The following is a 23,059-nucleotide window of genomic DNA, read 5'->3' on the forward strand; positions in this document are numbered from 1 at the left end:
ACCTTCTTCCTACACAGAAGAAAACCAACTGATTTTGAAAATGCAGAGCTGGGGCTCCTCCATGTCAATGATACCCAAGTAAAGCCAAGTACCCATGGAAGGCCTGCAAAGGTAAACCAAAGGTGGCACCATTGAATTGTTCCCACCACAGAACAGGATGTTGGCTTGTGGATAAAGGGTCTATGGGCAGGAGAGGGGAGATGAGGGAATTCCCATGAAGTAAATGAATGGGGAAGATTTCTGGAAAACTGCCATCCTTACCTCAACTGCAGAGATGCATTCGGGGCCTGGTCTCAGGTGAACCAGACCTCCCCTCTGAACAATGGCTGCCCAAGGCTGGAGCTTTAATGAGAACTCCCAGAATGCTATGCTTCTGCTCAGCTATCTGCTGCTTTATCACTGGCAGACGGGTGGGTGGGGGATACAGGTCTGTGTCACAGTGTAACTGAGGCCTGGTTAGTATCTGAGGGTTTCGAGATTGCAAGTGTCCTGGACATCCACTGATCTTCTGGCTCAAAATCTTCATCTTAGGTGCCTTACTGCCTAAGATGGTTTCTTGGAAGCCTTAACCACAAGCCCTCTGAGCTGTTGGATGGTTACTCCCTTGGGGTATTTGAAATCACTGAACATGACCTCCATAATGGCAAATAGCTCACAACATCAAGCCATTTGTAGCTTTTACAAGTTAAAGACATCCTATCCTTCTTCTGCTACCTATGGAAAAACTGACAAATACAGACATTGCTCTGGAGACTGGCACCCAGAGAGGAGATGAGTCCCCAGGGTGGACCGACAGAACAGGCCCTGTAGAAACACCACTTAGCCTAACTTCCAGATAGGAAAGGGGAATCTCCAAGCTGTGCAGTGAGGAAATCACTATTTCACGAGGAACAGTATTTTTAGATGGCGTGAGAAATGAGGAATGCATGAAGCTTCGGATGATAACGCGGGGCAGTCTCCCCAAGGCAGACGTCTGGGCCGAATTTCCGCCACTTGTTTCCATAAGGGCCCCTTGTTTTGCTCACTTGTCTCTTTAAGAAAGTTTCTACTTGAGAAAAATGGGTGCTTCTGGAAAGGTTACCATGCCACATGCTGTCAACTTTGTATAGCCAACTCTGACATGCTTTTCTCTTGATTTTCTGAACTCGTGAGTTCTTAATTGTTGATTAAGCTGAAAATGCCAGTGGGTAATCTCCACCCCTCATTGCCCATGTCACGTCTGATCTCTGGGTCTCCCTGCCTCGCACCTTATCTCTGCATCCTGATTTCCATTTCCTTGTGTTTCTGGTCTTTGTTTAAGATAATCCATCTCTCTGGTCTTCCCAGAGCAATAATTCAACTCTCAGTAGTGAATATTCTCTTTTGTTTTCTCAATTTCTCAGTCAGAAGTCATTATATTTCTTAGTTCTGGTGGGTCACCGATGTGCCCTAATTATATCCTCTTGAGGGTTCGCCTTCCTGTTTTTAAGGACGTGCTGCTCCATCTCTTCCGTTTGAGCCACTGCAGTCAGAGCCAACTGCACTATTAATATTTGTTCAGCTGGGCTCCAGGTCCCCGAGTCCCCTTAAATATGTGGTGACAACAGCACTCTCAGAGCTTAAACTGTGGGCAAGTGAAGCAAGCTGATGGTGGATGAACGGAACGCGCTTTTCCCAGTCCCACCGCTGGGCCCAGGTGTACCAGTCAGGCCTCTCAATGTGGGAATGTGTGATTTGTGTAACAGGATAGAATCAAATCAACTGTTCTGAAAAAAAAAAAAAATGTATGTTAAACCCGACCCCCTTGCCCCCTTTTCCACCATCATTGTGTTCCCAGCAACATTTGTCTCTTGCCTGGATTTACTGCAGGGCCCCCTTAATCAGCCTTCCCTTTTGCACTCAGACATTTTTCAAGTCCATCCTCCAAGTAGCAACCAGACTTTGGTCATTCTCAAGGTGAATCTGCTCATGCTACTCCTTGTCCCAAACCCTCAACAATTTCCCATTAAAAGCCTTAGCATAAAAGTCAAGGTCTCTCCATGAAATCAAAACACTCCCATCTGGCCCCAGACTGTCTGTCCAAATTTGTCTCCTGCTATTCTTTTCTCTCTCTGTTCCACCACACTATCTCTTTTATTGTTCTTGCAAACAGTAAACTTTCTCCCCTCAGGGTCTGCCTCTTGCCTTCCCTTTGTGTGGAATGTCCTTCCTGAAGACCTCTTGTGTGGCTTGGCTTACTCCTTCCCATCGTCCAAATCTTCATCCCAAAGTGATGTCCTCAGAACAATCTCTACATTCTGTAAAACCACATCCCCCGAGAATCCACTATGCAATTACTTGGTTTTACTTTGTACTCTTTGAGATGTTCTATTTATTTGTTTAATTTAGATTTCTCTTTTCCTAGACTATGAACATCATAAGAAAATATTGTTTTTCAGCATTCTGTCCCTAGTATTAGCAAAGTGTCTGGTTTTTAGTGAGAGTCAAAATATAATTATCAAAAGAGTGAATTAATGAATAAATAGCTTAAACAATCAGGATGCCAAAAGAATACTGCCATGAAGAGACAACTGAAAAAGTTCTTAACCTAGTTTGTCCACAGAGCAAAAAATACATCAAAATATTGCTAGATAATCCATTTGTATAGCTTTTATCTATGTCCTGTGACTTATAATTTCATTTATTAGGCAAAACCTGACTTGTTGAAATTAAATTAGCTGATGCATATTTAAGTAGGGAGCCTCTTGAAAAAGCATTCGCATAGGCTATGTTTAAAGTTCTAATGACAATAACTAAGTTAAGTTTCTTAATCCAAATTATGTAGATTCCCTACAATGAACCCAAGACATGAGCATGGAAAGAATAAGACAGCAAAAGAGTGAACTCAAAGATAGTAGCCTAGTAAGGAGATCAGAGCAAAAAAAAAACAAAAAAAAAAACATTAGGTGGGAAAGCTAAACTAACAAGTATCTGAAAAAAAATAACTCTCTGAATAGTATAAGTAGGGAGACTCCATCAGAAAAACGTGTCAGTGAGGTATAGACATGACCAACAAGCTTGTTCCTCCTCATTACTTATGTTTTGTGTAGTTATGTGTATTCACATCATGTGCCAAGATGGCTCATGGGGATTTCCAATGTGGGAAATGTCCTTGGATTATTACTTTACTGGAAATGATGAATTCATACCAATACACAAGCTCATTTACCAGTTTTCATGAAACACTACATTTTTGCCAAGCAGATGGTCCTAGAGTCTTCACTATGACCGAGAGATATATTGACGATTACCAGCTTTCAAAGGAACTGAACATCTCTCCTAGCCTCAGCAGCATTCCAAGGAGGAATGGCTCTTAGCATCAGGAGAGGCAGGTCAGACTCTTGGCTCTGAGACGCTGAAGTTTTGAGTTTGTCATTTAACCATTTGATTCCAGATGAAGAAAAGGATAGCAATGCTATGCTACGCTATGCTAAGTTGCTTCAGTCGTGTCCGACTCTGTGCGACCCCATAGACAGCAGCCCACCAGGCTCCCCAATCCCTGGGATTCTCCAGGCAAGAACACTGGAGTGGGTTGCCATTTCCTTCTCCAATGCATGAAAGTGAAAAGTGAAAGTGAAGTCGCTCAGTCTTGTCCGACTCTTAGCGACCCCATGGATTGCAGCCTAACAGGCTCCTCCGTCCATGGGCTTTTCCAAGCAAGAGTACTGGAGTGGGGTGCCATTGCCTTCTCTGAAGGATAGCAATACCAACCCTATATGTTCTGTAAGATTGTTGTGAAAATAATACATGTCAAATAAATGTTTAGGAAACTGTCTATTTTGGTTTAATTTTTACTCTGCATCTTTGAGGTTATTAAAGTTATCCTCGAAATTGAAGTTGTCCTATGTACATCTTTTAAAAGTAAGAGGAAAAGAAAAAGCAAGCACCAAAATGAGTATGTCTGATCACGTGGTCTTCTACTTGAGATCAACAATGTTCATACCTGTTTTAAAAATGCTGAAATCACAGTAATTACCCAAAATGACACTGCTGTTTCTTTAAATACACAAAAGCACCAAGAGCTCTCATTAGGAAACTCCCATAGTCTCTTTCCATACCCAGACATTTCCAAATAATCTATTTCCTGCCAAAGGAGAAAGCTAAATTCATGAGCCATCATAAATGTAACAAAATACTTTACAGTACTCATGTGAGCAAATGAGGACAAAACCAAAATCATAAGAAAAATGTACAATATTGTGTGTTGTCTGATACCTATTTGCTGTTATATGTTAATCACTGAACTTCTAAAATCCAAGCCTCCATAGCATATTTACTTATTGTGTTCCTTGGTTTACTTGAATAATCCTTTTACACATCACTGCATATATCCCAAAGATCTTATTAAATAAGTAGAATAATAGGCATGATGTACAATGATGGGAATATTCAGTTTCATTAAAAAAAATCCCCATCATGATGATTTAGTGCAGTCAAACCCACTCCAATATCACACTCTGAGGTTGCTTTAAAGATTGGTTATATATAAAGTGATCTTAGATTACTGAAAAAAAATTAACAAACATCAGAAATCCCCTATCAACAAAGGTAACTCCTTCAGGAAAACAGAACCAGACGATCCCTGAATTCTTCATCTTAATGAAACCCACCCAGTTCTTTTATGCAAAAACCCATTTTTTTTCTGAAGAAGCAAAAGTGAGATCATGGCTAAATAAATCTGACCATTTTGCCCATCTTCACCACCAAAACCAATCAACCTCATGTCTTCAGTCAATAATTACAGAAAGATAATCAATCACCCGTCTTTGGCTCAATGACTAGGTCTACTGGATACTTATGGAAAAAATGTATCTGCCTTTTAAAAACTGAGGATCAAATCATAGCATCTTGTATGTTCACTGACTGTGTTCCCCTACCTCGTGCTGATTCTTGGCCAGCCATTCCTTAATGGTGCTAAGGGCGATGACTGCAGCAGGCTCGTTTGGAAAACCTAAGTGAAAAGCAGAAGAAGACACATTTTTTAAAAAAGGCAAAGGTTATAGAGAGTCAGTCATGGATGGATACTGGGTTTTTTCCTCATTTAGTCAACATTCAATCCAACCATTTAGTACTGAGCAAGGCAGACCTTAGTAAGTGGTCTACACACTCTACACTTCACATCACAGGAGATGAAGTCTGCAATGCTATATACAAGGGCACTGGTCCTACACCCATCTAGAGCAAGAAGGGCAATAGAGAACTAATTGTCTCTTCAGTTGTATGGTTATCTATTAAAAAGATTTACAATTGCTTAACAGCTTTCACAAAATTTTCACATAATTTTCTCATACAGTTCAGTTCGGTTACTCAGTCGTGTCTGACTCTATGTGACCCCATGGACTACAGCACACCAGGTCTCCCTGTCCATCAGGAACTTCCAGAGCTTACCCAAACTCATGTCCATTGAGTCAGTGATGCCATCCAACCAACTCAACCTCTGTCATCCCCTTCTCCTCCTGCCCTCAATCTTTCCCAGCATTAGGGTCTTTTCAAATGAGTCAGCTCTTCGTATCAGGTGGCCAAAGTATTGGAGTTTCAACTTCAACATCAGTCCTTTCAGTGAACACCCAGGACTGATCTCATTTTAGGATGGACTGGTTGGATCTCCTTGGTAGTCCAAGGGACTCTCAAGAGTCTCCTCCAATGCCACAGTTCAAAAGCATCAATTCTTTGACACTCAGCTTTCTTTAAAGCCCAACTCTCACATCCATACATGACTACTTGAAAAAGCATAGCCTTGACTAGATGGACCTTTGTTGGCAAAAGAATGTCTCTGCTTTTTAATATGCTGTCTAGGTTGGTCATAACTTTCCTTCCAAGGAGCAAGCGTCTTTTAATTTCATGGCCACAGCCACCATCTGCAGGGATTTAGGGGCCCCAGAAAATAAAGTCGGCCACTATTTCCATTGTTTACCCATCTATTTGCCATGAAGTGATGGGACCAGATGCCATGATCTTCGTTTTCTGAATGTTGAGCTTTAAGCCAACTTTTTCACTCTCCTCTTTCACTTTCATCAAGAAGCTCTTTAGTTCTTCTTCACTTTCTGCCATAAGGGTGGTATCATCTGCATATCTGAAGTTATTGATATTTCTCCTGGCAGTTTTGATTCCAGCTTGTGCTTCATCCAGCCCAGCATTTCTCAGGATGTACTCTGCATATAAGTTAAATAAGCAGGGTGACAATATACAGCCTTGACGTACTCCTTTTCCTATTTGTAATCAGTCTGTTGTTCTATGTCCAGTTCTAACTGTTGCTTCTTGACCTGCATATAGATTTCTCAAGAGGCAGGTCAGGTGGTCTGGTATTACCATCTCTTTCAGAATTTTCTACAGTTTATTGTCATCCACACAGTCAAAGGCTTTGGCATAGTAAATAAAGCAGAAATAGATGTTTTTCTGGACTTCTCTTGCTTTTGAAGTTGGCAATTTGATCTGTGGTTCCTCTGCCTTTTCTAAAACCAGCTTGAACATCTGGAAGTTCACAGGTCACATACTGTTGAAACCTGGCTTGGAGAATTTTGAGCATTACTCTGCTAGTGTGTGAGATGAGTGCAATTGTGCGGTAGTTTGAGCATTCTTTGGCATTGCCTTTCTTTGGGATTGGAAAGAAAACTGACCTTTTCCAGTCCTGTGGCCACTGCTGAGTTTTCCAAATGTGCTGGCATATTGAGTACAGTGCTATAACAGCATCAACTTTTAGGATCTGAAATAGCTCCACTGGAATTCCATCACCTCCACTAGCTTTGTTTGTAGTGATGCTTCCTTAGGCCCACTTGACTTCACATTCCAGGATATCTAGCTCTAGGTGACTGATCACACCAGTGTGATTATCTGGGTCATGAAAATCTTTTTCCATACAGTTCTTCTGTGTATTCTTGCCACCTCTTCTTAATATCTTCTGCTTCTGTTAGGTGCATACCATTTCTGTCCTTTATTGAGCCCATCTTTGCATGAAATGTTCCCTTGCTATCTCTAATTTTCTTGAAGAGATCTCTAGTCTTTCCCATTCTATTGTTTTCCTCTATTTCTTTGCACTGATCACTGAGAAAGGCTTTCTCATCTCTCCCTGCTATTGTTTGGAACTCTGCATTCAAATGGGTATATCTTTGCCTTTCACTTCTCTTCTTTTCAAGATGTCATATTAAAGCCTGTTACCCTCAGCTGACAAATCAAATAAATTCAGGTCAGAGACTGCATGTGGTGGACCCAGGGTAACACAGTCAGCAGCCCTCCATCAATGAGCTGGCAGAAGACAGGGTGAGAGACTGGTCACATAGTCAAACCACTGAAAGATATTGTACAAATTCAAGAAAGGCAATGCCTGCTCCACTTAAAGCCATTGGAAATGGCAACATGAAAGGACCTGATTTTATAGTACAGGTTTGGTTTTAGAAGGGCAGGAAGAATGATGCACTTATAACACATCAATGAGCATGAGCACACATAATCAGAGTTTCTAAAGCTCATCCTGTAGTGCATGTAAACCAAACACATTCAAGAACTCAAAGAATCACAGACATTCTGCCAATAGAGATAAATGTGAGGGGAAAACCTTATAAGTTACTCATTTATGGGGAATAAAGGAGAGATGGGAGTGACTCTTCTATTAAAACTCAAGCTCACCACTGGCTTCCTAGTCACAAAAGTCTGTAGTCTTTCACTCAGTCTTCATCTTCTTTGGTATTAAATGTTTTTAACTAATTTTTCATGTTTCAGTGTCTCTTCCCTCCTGGATTTTTTAAAAAAAATCTTTTAAGTGTTTTAAACCATATAGATTAGCAGTTTTGATGTCCACAAACTTGTGCAGTCATGATCACTGATCCCAGGATATTTTCACCATCCAAAAAATAAGCTCTGTACTCATTACTCTCCGCAATCTCACCTCTCCCTCAGCTCCTGGCAAGTACTAATATACTTTGTCTCTACAGATTTGTATATTCTACTCCTGGATTTTCTTTTTTTCTATCTTTTGGCCACACTGCACAGCATATGGGATCATAGTTCCCCAACCAGGGATTGAACCCCATCCCCCACCACCACCACTGAAAAGAATATATTCCAGGAGTTCTAATGGTTTAAATACTAATGGTTTAAATCTCAGTGGACTTTCAGAGAAAATGTGAGAGAGAAATAAAAGTGGACTTGTCTGTCCCCACTTCCAAAAGTAAGTGTTGCTTTTGTAATTAAGTCTCTACATGCTTTGTGAAAGAGTATAAAAGGAAAGGGACCAAAATAAAGCAGTGCCAAGCTCCACTTGGTCACTGTCATAGGAGAGAGAGAACCCTGCCATATGAAAACAAGTACACACGTTCTCAAACTTGCAGATTCGTTTATGACATTTGGGATTATGGCTTTGTTGTACATAGTTTCACTTTCCTTAAATGAAGTCTTCAAAATATAAAACTCTTAAAATGAGAAAAGCCTGTCGGTTCATTAGCTAATTCACTAAACAAACAGATCAAACCCACTTCTCTTATGTTCTTTACCACTAGTGTCACCTGGGAACCCCATTATTTAATTAGAAAAGGGGATATATGTACATACACATATGTACTTATGGATATATCTGTATAGATAGACCCTAACCAGTCCTTGTCTTTAAATCCCAAAGCTGGGAGGGAGGAAATAAGAAGAGGCCATCACAATCCAGCAAACAAGGGCATTTAGGAGTGTAGGGACACGAATGAGAGCTGAGGAAGGAAGGGGCTACTTTCTAGAAAACAGCAGAATATTTGGGAAAGGGAACTGTATGTCAGGAGCCGAGGGGACACTGTCCTTGGGAGTAAGGTGTGAGCAGTAAGCAACTGATGGAAAAGGTGAGAGAAAGTGATGTAGGGGAGCAGAAGGAGTCTTAGTCGGCTGCAAAGAAAAACAAGGTGGCCAGAATGGGCGTACGTGGTTAGGGGTTAACCACAGTGAGCTTTCCAGTCCATCTCTCCCCTGAGTTGGAAACCTACATTTGTAATTACCCAGGTGCCCCCCCGATGGGCTGTAGAGCTGGATGTACAATGTGTAACCAAAAGTGCAACGTGCATTCGTCCACAAGAGGAACCCCTTCCTGAGTTTCTGGTTCTGCCCAAGGCTCCGCCTCTCTTTCAGCAGCTGCAGAGTCAGTGGCTTCCCCCCGGTAACCTGGTCCCACAGTGTCCCTCTGGCAGATCTGACACCACCCCATTCTTCCTCATCCATTGATCTCAGAAGGTCTGATCCGCTTTCGCCCCAACAACTGCAGTTGACTTGTGCCTGTGCTCTTGGTCGTCTCCCCTTCTCTCGCCTATCCAGCACCGCCTTCAGGGGATTCTCCTAAAGTACAGTTACCACCACCTTACTCAAAACAATGGCAGCCTTGGCTGACTCCCCGGCTCTTCCAGAATAAACCTTAGCACCTTAGCTTGAGTATACACCCCAGGGGCCATTCTAGATTTGTCTTACCTCTATTCTCTTCCCATGAAAGCCTCCAACTTTTTGATGTGTTCAAGAGGTATTTAAATAGTAAAATTATAGGGCTATACAAAGCTAATAAATTCTGTAATCACGCTCAGTTGCAATGGCCATCAGCATTAACCTTTAGAAGATGTAATTCCCCACAGAGAAATTATACAAGTTCTCCTAGAACCATGGCAACTGTGGTCACTTCTCAATTATGTGTGACCTCCTGGTCACTTTCCCACATTCATCAAACCTCTGGCACTGAGTTATAGTTTTCATCTCCACCTCCAGGTTTGTAATAACCTTGGGCACTTTTAACATCCAAGATGATGACTCACTCAACACCTGGTTTGCCAGTTCCCTAACCTGGTCATTTTTGATGACAACCCCTACCTTACCTCCTCCCCAGATCACACTGTGGACCCTGATGTAATATTTCCATTCCAAAGCTATCTCCCCAAAACCTCTTCTTTTTAGAATGTTCAGCAACTTTCCAAAGAACAGCCTTTGCAAGCCTTTGAAGGCTGCTCTGTCCTCAGACCACTCCCCAGATTCGTGCTGACACTTCTCTCCTGAGTGGTCTGACTTTGTCTCACGTTGTTTTACTCTCTGCTTTCTCATTCCAGCCACACTGACCTTCTTTCTAGTCTTTGAATGTGGCATGTTCCTTTTCACCTTCCTGCCATGAGGCCTTGCTCATGCTGTTTCCTCTTCCAGAAATGGCATTTTTGTCTTTTCCTAGCTCATTTTAACATTTGCCCTCTGTTCAGCCAACACTCCACCAGGGAAGGCTCCTCTGATATAGACGACTACCCACCTCATGCTTTCATAAGACCACGTGCCTTTTCCTTGCAGCACTCACTGGAGTTGCAATTTTATGTTAATTTATGGAAATATTTGATTAACAATCTTCATAGAGTGAAAGTTCTAAGGAGATAAGCTACCACACCTGTTTTTACTTATCATGTATCCCCAAAACATTGCTGGCACATAGAAAATGATCAATAAGTACATGTGGACTCACGAACTTTTGCACCGACAGCAGGAATGGTTAATTACTGGGAGAACAAGAGCGCTTAGCTCAAGAGTATGGTATGAGATGTCCAAGCAGAAATGATGTATCCACATTATCCTATTTCATCCCTAAGGGAAAACTATTGAGAAACTGCATTTTAGAAAATATAGCTCCTGGTGGGAAGCTATGCTGTAATTAAAAGGGGAGGAAAATATCCATACAAATATCCCTGAAAACATACTTCCTGTCAGCAGTGTAAGTAAACAAAATAAATATTATACTATATTCTGGGTAAATAGCAACCACACAATCCTTTGTCCACTTAACTGCAAGACCCCAAGGGTTACAAGCAAGACCAAAGAATAGACAAGGGCGGATTTGTGCCCAGGCTCCTGAGGACAGTAAGGCCTGCCTCAGGAGGTTTCAATGGTATTCTGGTCACCAGGGGGCTTTTGTTCACAAAAGCAGAATGGCCACCCAGAGGCAAGGCTGCAGACAAGCTGCAGATGAATCATTGAATTAGATGACATAGAAAGTCTCTTCCAAGTATGAGGGTCAATGAGGCTGAGCAAACCATTAGCAATTCAGGGCCAAGCATGCAGGGAGTTGTGTGTGTGTCCAGGTGTGCACAGAACATGCTTCTGTCATTCCAAAGCTACTTAGTTCCTCATTCATTAGGGTTATTAAGATTAACTTTTGCTGTCAATGGTGAAGCCAACTCACACAATATTTTTTAAATTTATGTTTGTATTTAAATTGCTTGCAAAGTTTTTCACACATACACATATGTGCATGTGTGTGTGTCTATATATACACACACACACACATATACACTATTCACCACATCAAGATATAAAACATTTCCAACACTGCAGAAAACTGTCTTGCCTCAGGTCAATACCTATGCCCTGAATGAACAGCTAATCACAGATTAGCTGTGTTTGCTTTTACAATTCATATACATAGACAATGTGCACTGTCTGTATTTTGTTCAATATTATGCCTACCTGATTTACCCATGTATCCATATAGCCATGCTATATTCACACGTGCAGCAGAAGCTCATTCTTTTTCACTGGAGGGCTGCATTCCACTGCATGAATATTCCACAACTTATCCATTCCAGTATTGATGGATAATTGGATTGTTTCCAGTTTGGGGCTATTGTGAATAAAGCTGCCATAAACATTCTTTTACATGCCACGCTGAAAACAAAAGCACTTGTTTCTGCTGAGAATGTACCCAGGAGTTGGGGCTATGGGTCCAGAGGTTCATTCCCCAGATGGTAGGACTGGCAGCTCCTACCAGGTTTCCAAAGCGTTGTACTGATGTGCAGTCCCAACAGAAATGTATTAAAGTTTAAAACAATGTAGTTATCTTTTTAGTTAGTTAACATGCCAGGATGTACTTCATTATATTTTCTTGACCACATTTAAAGCCATTAAGGACAGCTTTAGGCTAATCAATACCTTTTATAGCTAGAAGCTCAGACACACTTTCTGACTCTCTTGTTTTCTCTCTACAAAGCAGTGAGTACTTAAACCATGAGGGGACAAATTCTGTCAACAGAACATCAGAACAGAAGAGGGAAAAGTGGAGACGAAAGGGAGAAGCAACAGAGTGGGGAAACCAAAACAGCAAGTTGAGTTTGCAATGCTTTTCATCCATGGAGTATCAAATACCACTTTAGCCATTTTCTCTCACTCAGTTATTACCTTATATTTTCTCTTTGCATCAAGCTGCAGAAAAGATAACAGCAGCGAAGAGTCATTGAAGTCTCTACCCAAGACACTGTTTATTGGAATTGTGGAAAACCCTAATTGTTTCCAACATAATTGGAGTGAATCTGGCTTTGACTTTGTCATTGACAATTTTCCTCTCTAGCTTTCTTAAAAAAAAAAATCGCTATTGTTGATAATTTCCCAATATCAGTTCATGAGGTGGCAAAGAGCTGGAAACAGTTGAGCACACAAATATCTTTACTTTGTCTATAGGCTCCTATGGAGAAATTAAAGTTGTCCTGTTGTTATAAAGCAAATATATTCTATTGAAAATCCAGCACAGTCTACCAAAATAAATATAACATACTCTGCCCATTTTTGAGGAAGAAGCAATGGATCAACTTCCGTTTTAAACTCACAGTGAGGTATGCTTGAAGCTATAGATTATGACATCATACAGAGGCAGATGGTAATGCCCTAAATCAATTATTTCTGAGAAGTTCTTAGCATGCAAAAGAGTTAAAAATCAAATTGAACAGAATACCCAGGACAGTTAATCCATGCTTTAAAATATTCAACCCATCTACCATTTATAGTCCACCCAGGGCCTGCATTTCCCCTCATCTTCCAGCCCAGTTTCCAGTATCACCTGTGCTTTAACTGCCGGTGCCTCTCTAGCAGTTGTAAGAAGAAAACCACCTAGTGATCAATGCCCAGGCAAACCTCATAAATGTAAAAACTACTGTTTGTGTACTGAATCATTTTTTTTTAGCTACACAATTTCTTCTGGAGTGGCCTTCACCTCAGAGGGTATTTAATCCATATTATCAACTCTACCCAGCCAGGCACTTGGCCCAAGGCTGTGATAAAATACTAACAACTTTATGGGATCATAAATCTCCATGTCCATTGCATATTATTTACAAAGTGGTTGCCACACTTACCAGCCCTTAGGGTGACTATAAGCACCCAGTTGGGGCCAAATGGCCATAAATATCCAAAAAAAAAAAAAAGAAGCAATAGTTAAAAAAAAAATCAAACTCAAACTCTGCCCATTAAATTCACATCTACTTTTAAATCCTCCCTCCCCATCAAGTCTTTAATGAGGAAAGCATGCTGCTGCTTTTAATGTTTCTATTTACACACAAACTCAAGTAAAATAAAAATATCAGTTATTAAACATGGGATTTTCTGCATTGATGAAAATCTGTCCTAAATGAGGGGAATCATGAATTACTGGGCTTATTGAAATGTTAACATCAGTTGAACTGGGATTTTCAACATTGACTTAATGTAAAATTATACTTTGCTTGATTTTTTAAGAGGATAGCCACAATCTTTTTCTATCTTAGCACACGAATTCTGGTGTGGGGACTAAGTAGACAGTGAAACAACACACTTTACAAGCTCAGGTAAAAGAAGATGCAACGTGAGCTGGGTTGTGTTTTGCTCAGAACATACTTCACCAACCTCCTGAACACACATCCACCCCTGCCCTGCGTGGGTGAGAGAGGTAGAAGCATGCAGATGGGGAGTGTGGTGGACACGGGGAAACTTACAGGACAAGGATTGTTGTTAACCTCAAAACAGCTTTCCATCAACCCCCTCCCCCAGGCCTCCTTCCAAACCAAAAAAAGCAATTCTGATAGCGTGATGGAATCAAATTACTTGAGAGAAATGAGCTGAAGGAACCTCACCGTTAAGCAATTGCCAGAGCAGCCACTCAGACAATTCTGGCTAACGGCTGAGTTTCACAAGAGATAAAACAGGTGAAGTAATAAGGCTGACCCTGGCCCCGTCACTGCAGTGAGCATGGCGGCAGCATGCTAACGAGGGCGTCGCTGGCTTCTCTCAGCAGAGCCAAAGGGCACCTGGAAGGCAAGAGGGAGGCATCTGCAGCCCGTCCTCAACAGGGTGGAGTCTTAGCTGCTGCTTGAAAGGACAATGCAGGCTGTGTCATACATATGTATACACATTAATACAGCAGGCTTGTATTTGCATATACGTATGCATGCTCATTTGCTTCAGTCATATCCGACTCTTTGCAAACCTACGGACTGTGGCCCACCAGGCTCCTCAGGCCATGGGATTCTCCAGGCAAGAATACTGGAACAGCTCACCATGCCCTGCTCCAGGGCATCTTCCTGACCTAGGGATTGAACCTGCGTCTCCTACATCTCCAGCCTTGCAGGCAGATTCTTCACTGCAGAGCCACCAGGGGAAGCCCATTTGCATACATATACACATACAATATGGCATATCAATCAGTTGCATCACTGTGGAAGACTCAGACCATGCCCTACATACATCCCCGTGGCATGTGTAATCCTCGCATCCTGGCTCAACTTACACCCACTGGCACCTGCTGCCTTTCAACTGTGGGTTCTCACTGCCCACTATGGGGCAAGTCTGAAGTGTCAGGGAATCAAAGGCACCAGGAGCATCCTTCAGTCATGATTAATGAGGTGGTGGGTACCCGCATCAGATCACCCGCCCCTTGGTGGAGAAGGCTGAAGGGCACACTGAATGCTGCCCAGTGGGTGGATGCTCCCATGGTCCACAGCAGTGATGCTCAGCAAGATCTTCTTTGCTGACCCCCTCTCCTTGTCTTTCTCCCCTACTACCTACCATTCATGAAACTCTCTTCCAAACTCAACCCTAACCTCTGCTTTTGGGGGAAAGGAAACTATGACAGCCATCAGCATCTGTTCACGAATTTGAGGAAGTGAGGTATTATGTCTTACCTGGAGAGCACTCTTTCTCTAAACTTTTCTAGTTGTCATCTTGGGAACATGCACAATAGAGAATGTTTTATAAGTTAATTACAGAGGGAAAAGAGCTGGGGAGTCTGTTGGTCATTAGCATGAAATCACAATCATATTTTACTTTTGGGAGGTGCAGAGGGCTTCCCCTGTGGATCAGCTGGTAAAGAATCCACTTGCAATGTGGGAGACCTGGATTTGATCCCTGGGTTGGGAAGATCCCCTGGAGAAGGCAATGTCTACCCACTCCAGTATTCTGGCCTGGAGATATTCCATGGACTGTATCATCCACGGGGTCACAAAGAGTTGGAAACGACTGAGCAACTTTCACTTCACTTTCAGAGGTCATAAGCCAGGTTCACATTGGCAAGTGAGGCTGCCCCACTACATAGAAATCTTGAAATAGCAAAATTGCTGCTGTTGTTCCTGTTGTTAACATTTAGCAAGTAATTATTATGTACAAGTCACTAAGTAAAATGCATGCCAATACTAAGTAATCTTCACAACAGCCCAAGGAAAAGAAGGGAGAAGAATGAAGATGAGTTGGCTTCTAAATGGACAGTGACAGTGTATTGAGGGAGGAGCTGGTCAAAGATGTTTAATTTGGATACATCCTGAATACAATCAAGAGGTATGCAAAGTATAGTCTGTGTTGTACAAGCTTTAATGAACTTAGAATCACTCACTAATATGATAAATGTGATGTGGACCAGCACCTACCTGAAGAGGAATCAATGATACTGCACGTGGCTATGGATGGGCATGGGGTGGAAGCCTCTTCTTAGAAGTCCTGGCACCTCTGGCTTCTACCTAATACAGCTCCAAACCCTCGAAACTCCCTTCAAGATGTATACAATCTTTATCATTTTACAGAAGTGAAAAAAAAAAATGACTATAGGGGAACTCAAGCAGAGGCAGGGCCAGAGCCAGCCTTCCCCCTCTGCCCCCTGACCTGGATCTATCAACTTCCCTCCCTCCATCCACACTCTAGCATTCAGTTCAGCCTCACATCTCTGCAGAAGGATGATCACCACAGTGCTTCTCCTTCAGAGACTCCAGTCCAGATGCAAGCCTGTTTCAAATTCCAAAGGAAGGAAGGAAGTCAGCCTGAAGGCCCCTGTGGTCAGAAAGTTTGTTGCCCAAGTACAGAGCCTCCTGTGAGGACCATACCTGATAGCCCTGGGCCTCTGATGCCCTGCCCTCTTTCTCAGGTGGCAGCCCCCAGTCTAGCACTTACTATCTTCACTGAAGAGCATAACTTGGGCCCAAGAAGCCCCTGGGGACCATGTACAAGCTGGTTATTCCTCAACATGTAGGTACTGTAATTTTTGACACAGTTATTAATAAAATCTGAACATCTGAAACTCACTGGCTCACAACAGGACTTCTGTGACACCATGCCTTTCCCCATGGCCCTGCCTTACCCCTCACTGGTATCAGCTTAGTATTGATTTTCCAAACACGACCTCTAGAATTGGTCATAAAGAAAGGAAATTTCTATACTTCTTAATCTCCTCACGCCCATTCTTTCATTTCACTTGACATTATGTGTGCCATAGTGAATAATACCCCATAAATTCTACTATATTCACCTCAGACTTGAGTAACTTTTGCTTTCCCTTAAAAAATAACTGTGGAACATGAAGTTTTCAAGTTGTCTCTGCTCTGCAAAGCAGGTCTGAATGAGCTGCATTTTTATGGGACACAAGGTTACCATCTATGCAAGCTTCATCAGCTTCTCAAACTTATGAGCACTGGTGTCTTATTTCTAAGAGTGTTTTTAAAATCACCTTTTACCTAAGGAATTATAATAATGACCTGAGAAATGGCTCGTGAAACAAATTCTATTCTATGCAAGCTGTTCCTACTAACCCTGAATAAGTCTCTGGAGAAGGGAGATGAAAGATCTCACAGAATCACCTGGAAAAGAATTCTTATGAAATTTTTTAAAAGATGATTTTTCCAAAAAGGGTAATCAAAGGAGTTTGTTGAGGACATCACATTTGAGTAGAAAAGACTGATACTGGGATCAACTGAGAGATGAAAATTCAGTGTCTACTTTCTGAACTGGTGGTGTGTATGGTACATGGACCTGGGGGGCAGTGACCTTTCCAAATTTAAAGCACATGATCTCATGTCCATGCTAGGAGCCCCAAGTGGCTACCTCCACGCTTATGACCAAAGTCCACACTCCTCACTTTGGCTTGCAGGGTATTTCTGCTGCCCTTCCCAAAATCTAAAATGACCTCAGATCCATGCAACTGGTCACCCTGCATCTATCCCATTGCAATAGAAGCTCCAAGAGGCAGAACCCTTGTCTTACTCATTTTTCCACCTTTAGTTGTGCTGTTCAGTCACTAAGTCATGTCTATTTGTGACCCTATGCACTGTAGCCCACCAGGTTCCTCTGTCCATGGAATTCTCCAGATAAGAATGTTGGAGTGGGTTGCCATTTCCTTCTCCAAGGGATCATCCCGACCCAGGGATCAAACATGTGCCTCCTGCATCAGCAGGCAGATTCTTCACCACTGAGCCACCAGGGAAGCCCTCCACCTTCAATGACAAAGCAAAATAGGTGCTCAATAATATGGAGTAAGAACAGTGAGAACCTGGGGCACAGTTGGTTGCACCAGTGCCCTGTGAGGCTCCCGGCCATGATTTTACACCACCTGAGGTCTAGGGAAATCAGCCCTTGCCACTGGAGGGAAGGAAATGAACTGATTCTGTGTTGTGTACTGGAGCCTGCTGGCTAAATATCCCACACACATGACTTCAGTTCAGTTGCTCAGTCGTATCCAACTCTTTGAGACCCCGTGGACTGCAGCAAGCCAGGCCTCCCTGTCCATCACCAACTCCTAGAGTTTACTAAAACTCATGTCCATTGAGTCAGTGATGCCATCCAACCATCTCATCCTCTGTCTGTCCCTTCTCCTCCCGCCTTCAATCTTTCCCAGCATCAGGGTCTTTTCTGAGGTCTTTTTAGAGGTCTTTTCTAATGGGTTATTTGCATCAGGTGACCAAAGTATTCGAGTTTCAGCTTCAGCATCAGTCCTTCCAAAGAACACCCAGGACTGATCTCTTTTTGAATGGACTGGTTGGATCTCCTTGCAGTCCAAGGGACTCTTAAGAGTCTTCAACACCACAGCTCAAAAGAATCAATTCTTCAGCACTTAGCTTTCTTTATGGTCCAACGCTCACATCCATACATGACCACTGGAAAAATCATAGCTTTGACTAGATGGATTTTTGTTGGCAAAGGAATGTCTCTGCTTTTGAATATGCTGTCTAGGTTGGTCATAGCTTTCCTTCCAAGGAGTAAGCATCTTTTAATTTCACAGCTGCAGTCACTATCTACAGTGATTTTGGAGCCCCCCAAAATATAGTCTGTCACTGTTTCCACTGTTTTCCCATCTATTTGCCATGAAGTGATGGGACCTGACACCATGATCTTAGTTTTCTGAATGTTGAGTTTTAAGCCAGCTTTTTCACTCTCCTCTTTCCCTTTCATCAAGAGGCTCTTTAGTTCTTCTCCACTTTCTGCCATAAGGGTGGTGTCATCGGCATATCTGAGGTTATTGATATTTCTCCTGGCAATATTGATTCCAGCTTGTGCTTCATCCAGCCCAGCATTTCTCAGGATGTACTCTGCATATAAGTTAAAAAGCAGGGTGACAATATACAGCCTTGATGTACTCCATTTCCTATTTGGAACCAGTCTGTTGTTCCATATCCAGTTTTAACTGTTGCTTCCTGACCTGCATACAGATTTCTCAAAAGGCAGGTCAGATGGTATGGTATTCCCATCTCTTGAAGAAATTTCCAGAGTTTGTTGTGGTCTACACAGTCAAAGGCTTTGGCATAGTCAATATAACAGACGTAGATGTTTTTCTAGAACTCTCTTGCTTTTTTGATGATTCAGCGGATGTTGGCAATTTGATATCTGGTTCCTTGGCCTTTTCTAAATCCAGCTTGAACATCTGGAAGTTCATAGTTCACGTACTGTTGAAGCCTGGCTTGGAGAATTTTGAGCAATACTTTGCTAGTGTGTGAGATGAGTGCAATTTTGCAGTAGTTTGAGCATTCTTTAGCATTGTCTTTCTTTGGGATTGGAATGAAACCTGATCTTTTCCAGTCCTGTGGCCACTGCTGAGTTTTCCAAATTTGCTGGCACATTGAGTGCCACAAAACAGCATCATCTTTTAGGATTTGAAATAGCTCAACTGGAATTCCATCATCTCCACTAGCTTTGTTCATAGTGATGCTTCCTAAGGCCCACTTGACTTCACATTCCAGGATATCTGGCTCTAGGTGAGTGATCACACCATTGTGGTTATCTGGGTTGTGAAGATCTTTTTTTGTCTAGTTTTGCTGTGTATTATTGCCACCTTTTCTTAATATCTTCTGCTTCTGTTAGGTCCATACCATTTCTGTCCTTTATCGAGCCCATCTTTGCATGAAATGTTCCATTGGTATCTCTAATTTTCTTGAGATCTCCAGTCTTTCCCATTCTACTGTTCTCCTCTATTTCTTTGCATTGGTCGCTGAGGAAGGCTTTCTTATTTCTCCTTGCTATTCTTTGGAACTCTGCATTCAAATGGGTATATCTTTCCTTTTCTCCTTTGCCTTTCACCTCTCTTCTATTCACAGCTATTTGGAAGGCTTCCTCAGTTAACCATTTTGCCATTTTGCATTTATTTTCCTTGAGGATGGTCTTGATTCCTGTCTCCTGTACAATGTCACAAACCTCCGTCCATAGTTCTTCAGGCATTCTGTCTAACAGAGCTAATTCCTTGAATCTATTTGGTGCACCTAGGAGAATGAGATCTAGATCCTCTTGGCTTTAGGTCTGATAAACATCTCTTGGGCTTCTGTCACCCTCAAGTGGGGAGAATATAGGACCAATTTCAGGGACACATCAGCACAGGGAGTGTCTAAGTTTCGACCGTCACCCACTCGCAGGCAGAAAACAGTTTATGTCCCAAGAAGCTGATTTTATGCCCCACACCTGTCCAGGCAGGAGCAAGGTTCTCCTGAGGGACCCATACCAGAGACCATCAGCACAACTCCCAGAAGTGTTAATCTCAATCAACAAACATGGAAGAAGATGAGTTAGTCCCCAAAGCCTCTGATTATTGGCTTTTACAGACCAATGCCTGGTCCAGTTCCCTGAAGGCCTGTGTAAACTGCCCTCATCAGTCCAGGAATACCTCTGAAAAGCTTCTCAGTAACCATCTGCACTTTGATGGTCACACAGTGTGAACTATCTCTCAAGGTTGAATGCTGAGATAGACACTGGCTTCAACCCTCTATAATCTGAGGTTTGAGCTAGCCTCCCAATGTCAGCATGCACAATTTTTCTCCATAGGGAGGGCCCAGCTTGTGGAAACTCTTCTTCATGGTTTGAAAGCATATACCATGGCAGCCACTCTCTTGCTGAGTGAGCCAGAGGTGAATGCACTCTTAGGGCCTAAAATTGTAATTAAAAATAAAACATTTGGTATGAATTTTGTGATCAAAAACAACTTCTTTTGATATAATTAAAGTCCACTGGAGGACCACATACTGAAAGTCATTTGCAAAGACATTTCAAAAGATGCCAACTGAAGTTCTGAAAATTTCCATGTTGAGACAGACAGCAAAGCTTCAAGTCTGATGCGAGCAGGAATGCCACCAGCAGACCACTGTATCTCTTTTTAGTAGTTTAGTTTGAGTGTTCTGGATCGGATAAGTGTCCCCTGTTCTCCACTCTTCTTTGCTACATCATTTACCACCTGACTTTGCAGAACCTGTTCCTGTGGGTGGAGCATACTTATTTGCCTGACTGATGCCAAATTTGGGTGTGTGACTTGCTTTGGTCAATAGGATGTGAGCAGAAACAAGGCTTTAAAAGCTCTTGGTGGCATAGAAAGAATACCTCAGGTAGACACTGCTCTTTCAGCGTGGCCCCTGAAATGAGACAGCTGACAGAGACTGAGCCACAGTAAAAGCCTAGAACCCAGCTTGGCCAGACCAAGCCTGGCCTTTATCAGTTAAAACAACAGGAAGACCACAGAACCAGGAATCAGAGAATAAAGGCTCTTTGCTGTCAGCCATTGGATTGGAGGGGTTGTCTTAATGCAGAAAAATCTGACTGATACACTGAACTAGAATTGATAGGGGACATAAGTTTTTTTCTGAAATCCCACTAAGGCCACACAGCACCCAGGAGTGGTCTGTGCTTTTATCTAGGTCTTTGTCATCTTCAGAATATGGTTTCACTTGTGGACTGTTCTTCCAGAGTAAAATATTATCTACATAATAAAATCTCTATACTTGTTCAAGGAATGAGGCATGGGAACCGTGCATGGGAATGGGGTCAAGAGGGCTGCTCGAACAAGGCCAAGAAGAGGCCTGGAGTCAGACCTACCACATTGCACATGTACCCTGCATCCTGCAAGCTGCCCTCTGGGTGAACGCAGCACATTTCTGTTGCTCTGTGTTTGCACCTGCAACGTGGCACTAAGGTTACTCTTGTGAAGACTAAGGGGTGTAAGTCACATGCCTCTTGTTGGTCACAGGTGCTCTCATTCAGGCCCCTTTCCTTACAGGTACTTAAAGATGTGAGAGAGCTGAAAAGTGTAAGAAAGCCTGAAGCGAGGTAGGTGAATGCCGGTTAGCATGGGAGCCTTGGAGACCCAGCTGAGAGCACGAAGCGCTTCCGTCCACCATGAGCAGCGGCTCCGAGCACAGGTGCATTCATTCAAGATCAGTCTCCCAGTCTGTCAAGAACTTGGGAGCAGATTTACATTATCTGCCTTCTCCCAGAAACCCCTCCTGACACTAGGAAATGCAATATTTGGTAACAGAAACAGGTACTGGAAGAAACAGGTTTTCACAAGATTGACCTCATTTACAGCTAAACTTCTGAAAGAATTGTTCCATACTTGCTGTCCTCTAAAATATCCACCTCCAAAAGGAATTTACTGATTAAATCCCCCCAAATCACCACACTGTGGATTTTTACAGAAGCCTAGTAAGAGGGGTACACTTTTTTAAAGAATCTAAAAGGAATTTGGAGGGACCTGAACAATGGATTGATTTGTTGTATATGTGTGTGTGTATATATATATATATACACACACACATACACTATTCTATCTAGAACATTCCCTTCACTGGTTTTTGGATTTCAAAGTTTTACCCAAATATAAGACACTACTCCTAAAAATGCCTTGAGCGATGTAACAGGGAGTGATGCATGTACCATTTCCCTCAGATGGACAGAACCTGGCTCATTCTTCTAAACCACAGTGAGGCACGTGGGGGTAGGAGGTTTGAGGAATGACACAGGAATGAAGAGACCAAATAAGCCACAAAATTGTAAAGCAGGAAAACTGCATTTTCAAATGCAAATTTCCCACAATGCTCGTCATTGTTCATCTTAATAATGAATGACAATATCTCACAAACCATGAGCTCTAGACCAAGATTGTGGTAAGATAATGAAATCCTGCTGCTGCTGCTAAGTCACTTTAGTCGTGTCCGACTCTGTGCGACCCCATAGACGGCAGCCCACCAGGCTCCCCTGTCCCTGGAAGGGTGTATTTCCCATCAAAAATCAATCTGTTCTCCTGCTGGAGCTACAGTAAGCAAATGCACAATAACGTGAAGTTGTAACACACTATGAAAACCTGCCAGGGTCAGAGAAGCTCAGTTTGTGCTTTTAGAGGTAATACTACCCACTTAAACATATAAGTTGAAGGTTTGATGGATTTCTTTTGGAAGTGGGAATTTTTGTGTGGACGCCAACATATCAAGGTATTGCTGATAGAAATATAAACTAGTCACACAACATTCACTTATGTAACACAATGGGGAAGGCAATGGCAACCCACTCCAGTACTCTTGCCTGGAAAATCCCAGGGACGGCGGAGCCGGGTGGGCTGCCATCTATGGGGTCGCACAGAGTCGGACACGACTGACGCGACTTAGCAGCAGCAGCAGCAACACCTGAAAAGATTTTTTTTTTTTCCCCTTACAAAATAGAATGCCATTCTGGCACTTAACGGTGCTTGGGATTCATCACTCTGTTCTGACAAGGAAAAAGCTGAACAAACTGAAAATATGTTTAAAAA

At 42.4% G+C, this 23,059-nt stretch overlaps 1 protein-coding gene across 3 annotated transcripts in view; it reads right to left on the reverse strand.

Annotated features, from left to right (window-relative positions):
• Nucleotides 1-23,059, reverse strand: part of MACROD2 (mono-ADP ribosylhydrolase 2) — a 2,318,987-nt gene that overhangs the window by 621,075 nt on the left and 1,674,853 nt on the right. For all 3 annotated transcript variants that reach the window (XM_044928284.2, XM_025264700.3, XM_025264701.3), the window contains exon 8: nucleotides 4,896-4,969. In XM_044928284.2, coding sequence (XP_044784219.2) covers nucleotides 4,896-4,969 — 74 coding nt within the window. The remainder of the gene's footprint in view (nucleotides 1-4,895; nucleotides 4,970-23,059) is intronic.

Source organism: Bubalus bubalis, chromosome 14 (assembly GCF_019923935.1).
Source record: "Bubalus bubalis isolate 160015118507 breed Murrah chromosome 14, NDDB_SH_1, whole genome shotgun sequence".
Taxonomy (NCBI): Eukaryota; Metazoa; Chordata; class Mammalia; order Artiodactyla; family Bovidae; genus Bubalus; species Bubalus bubalis.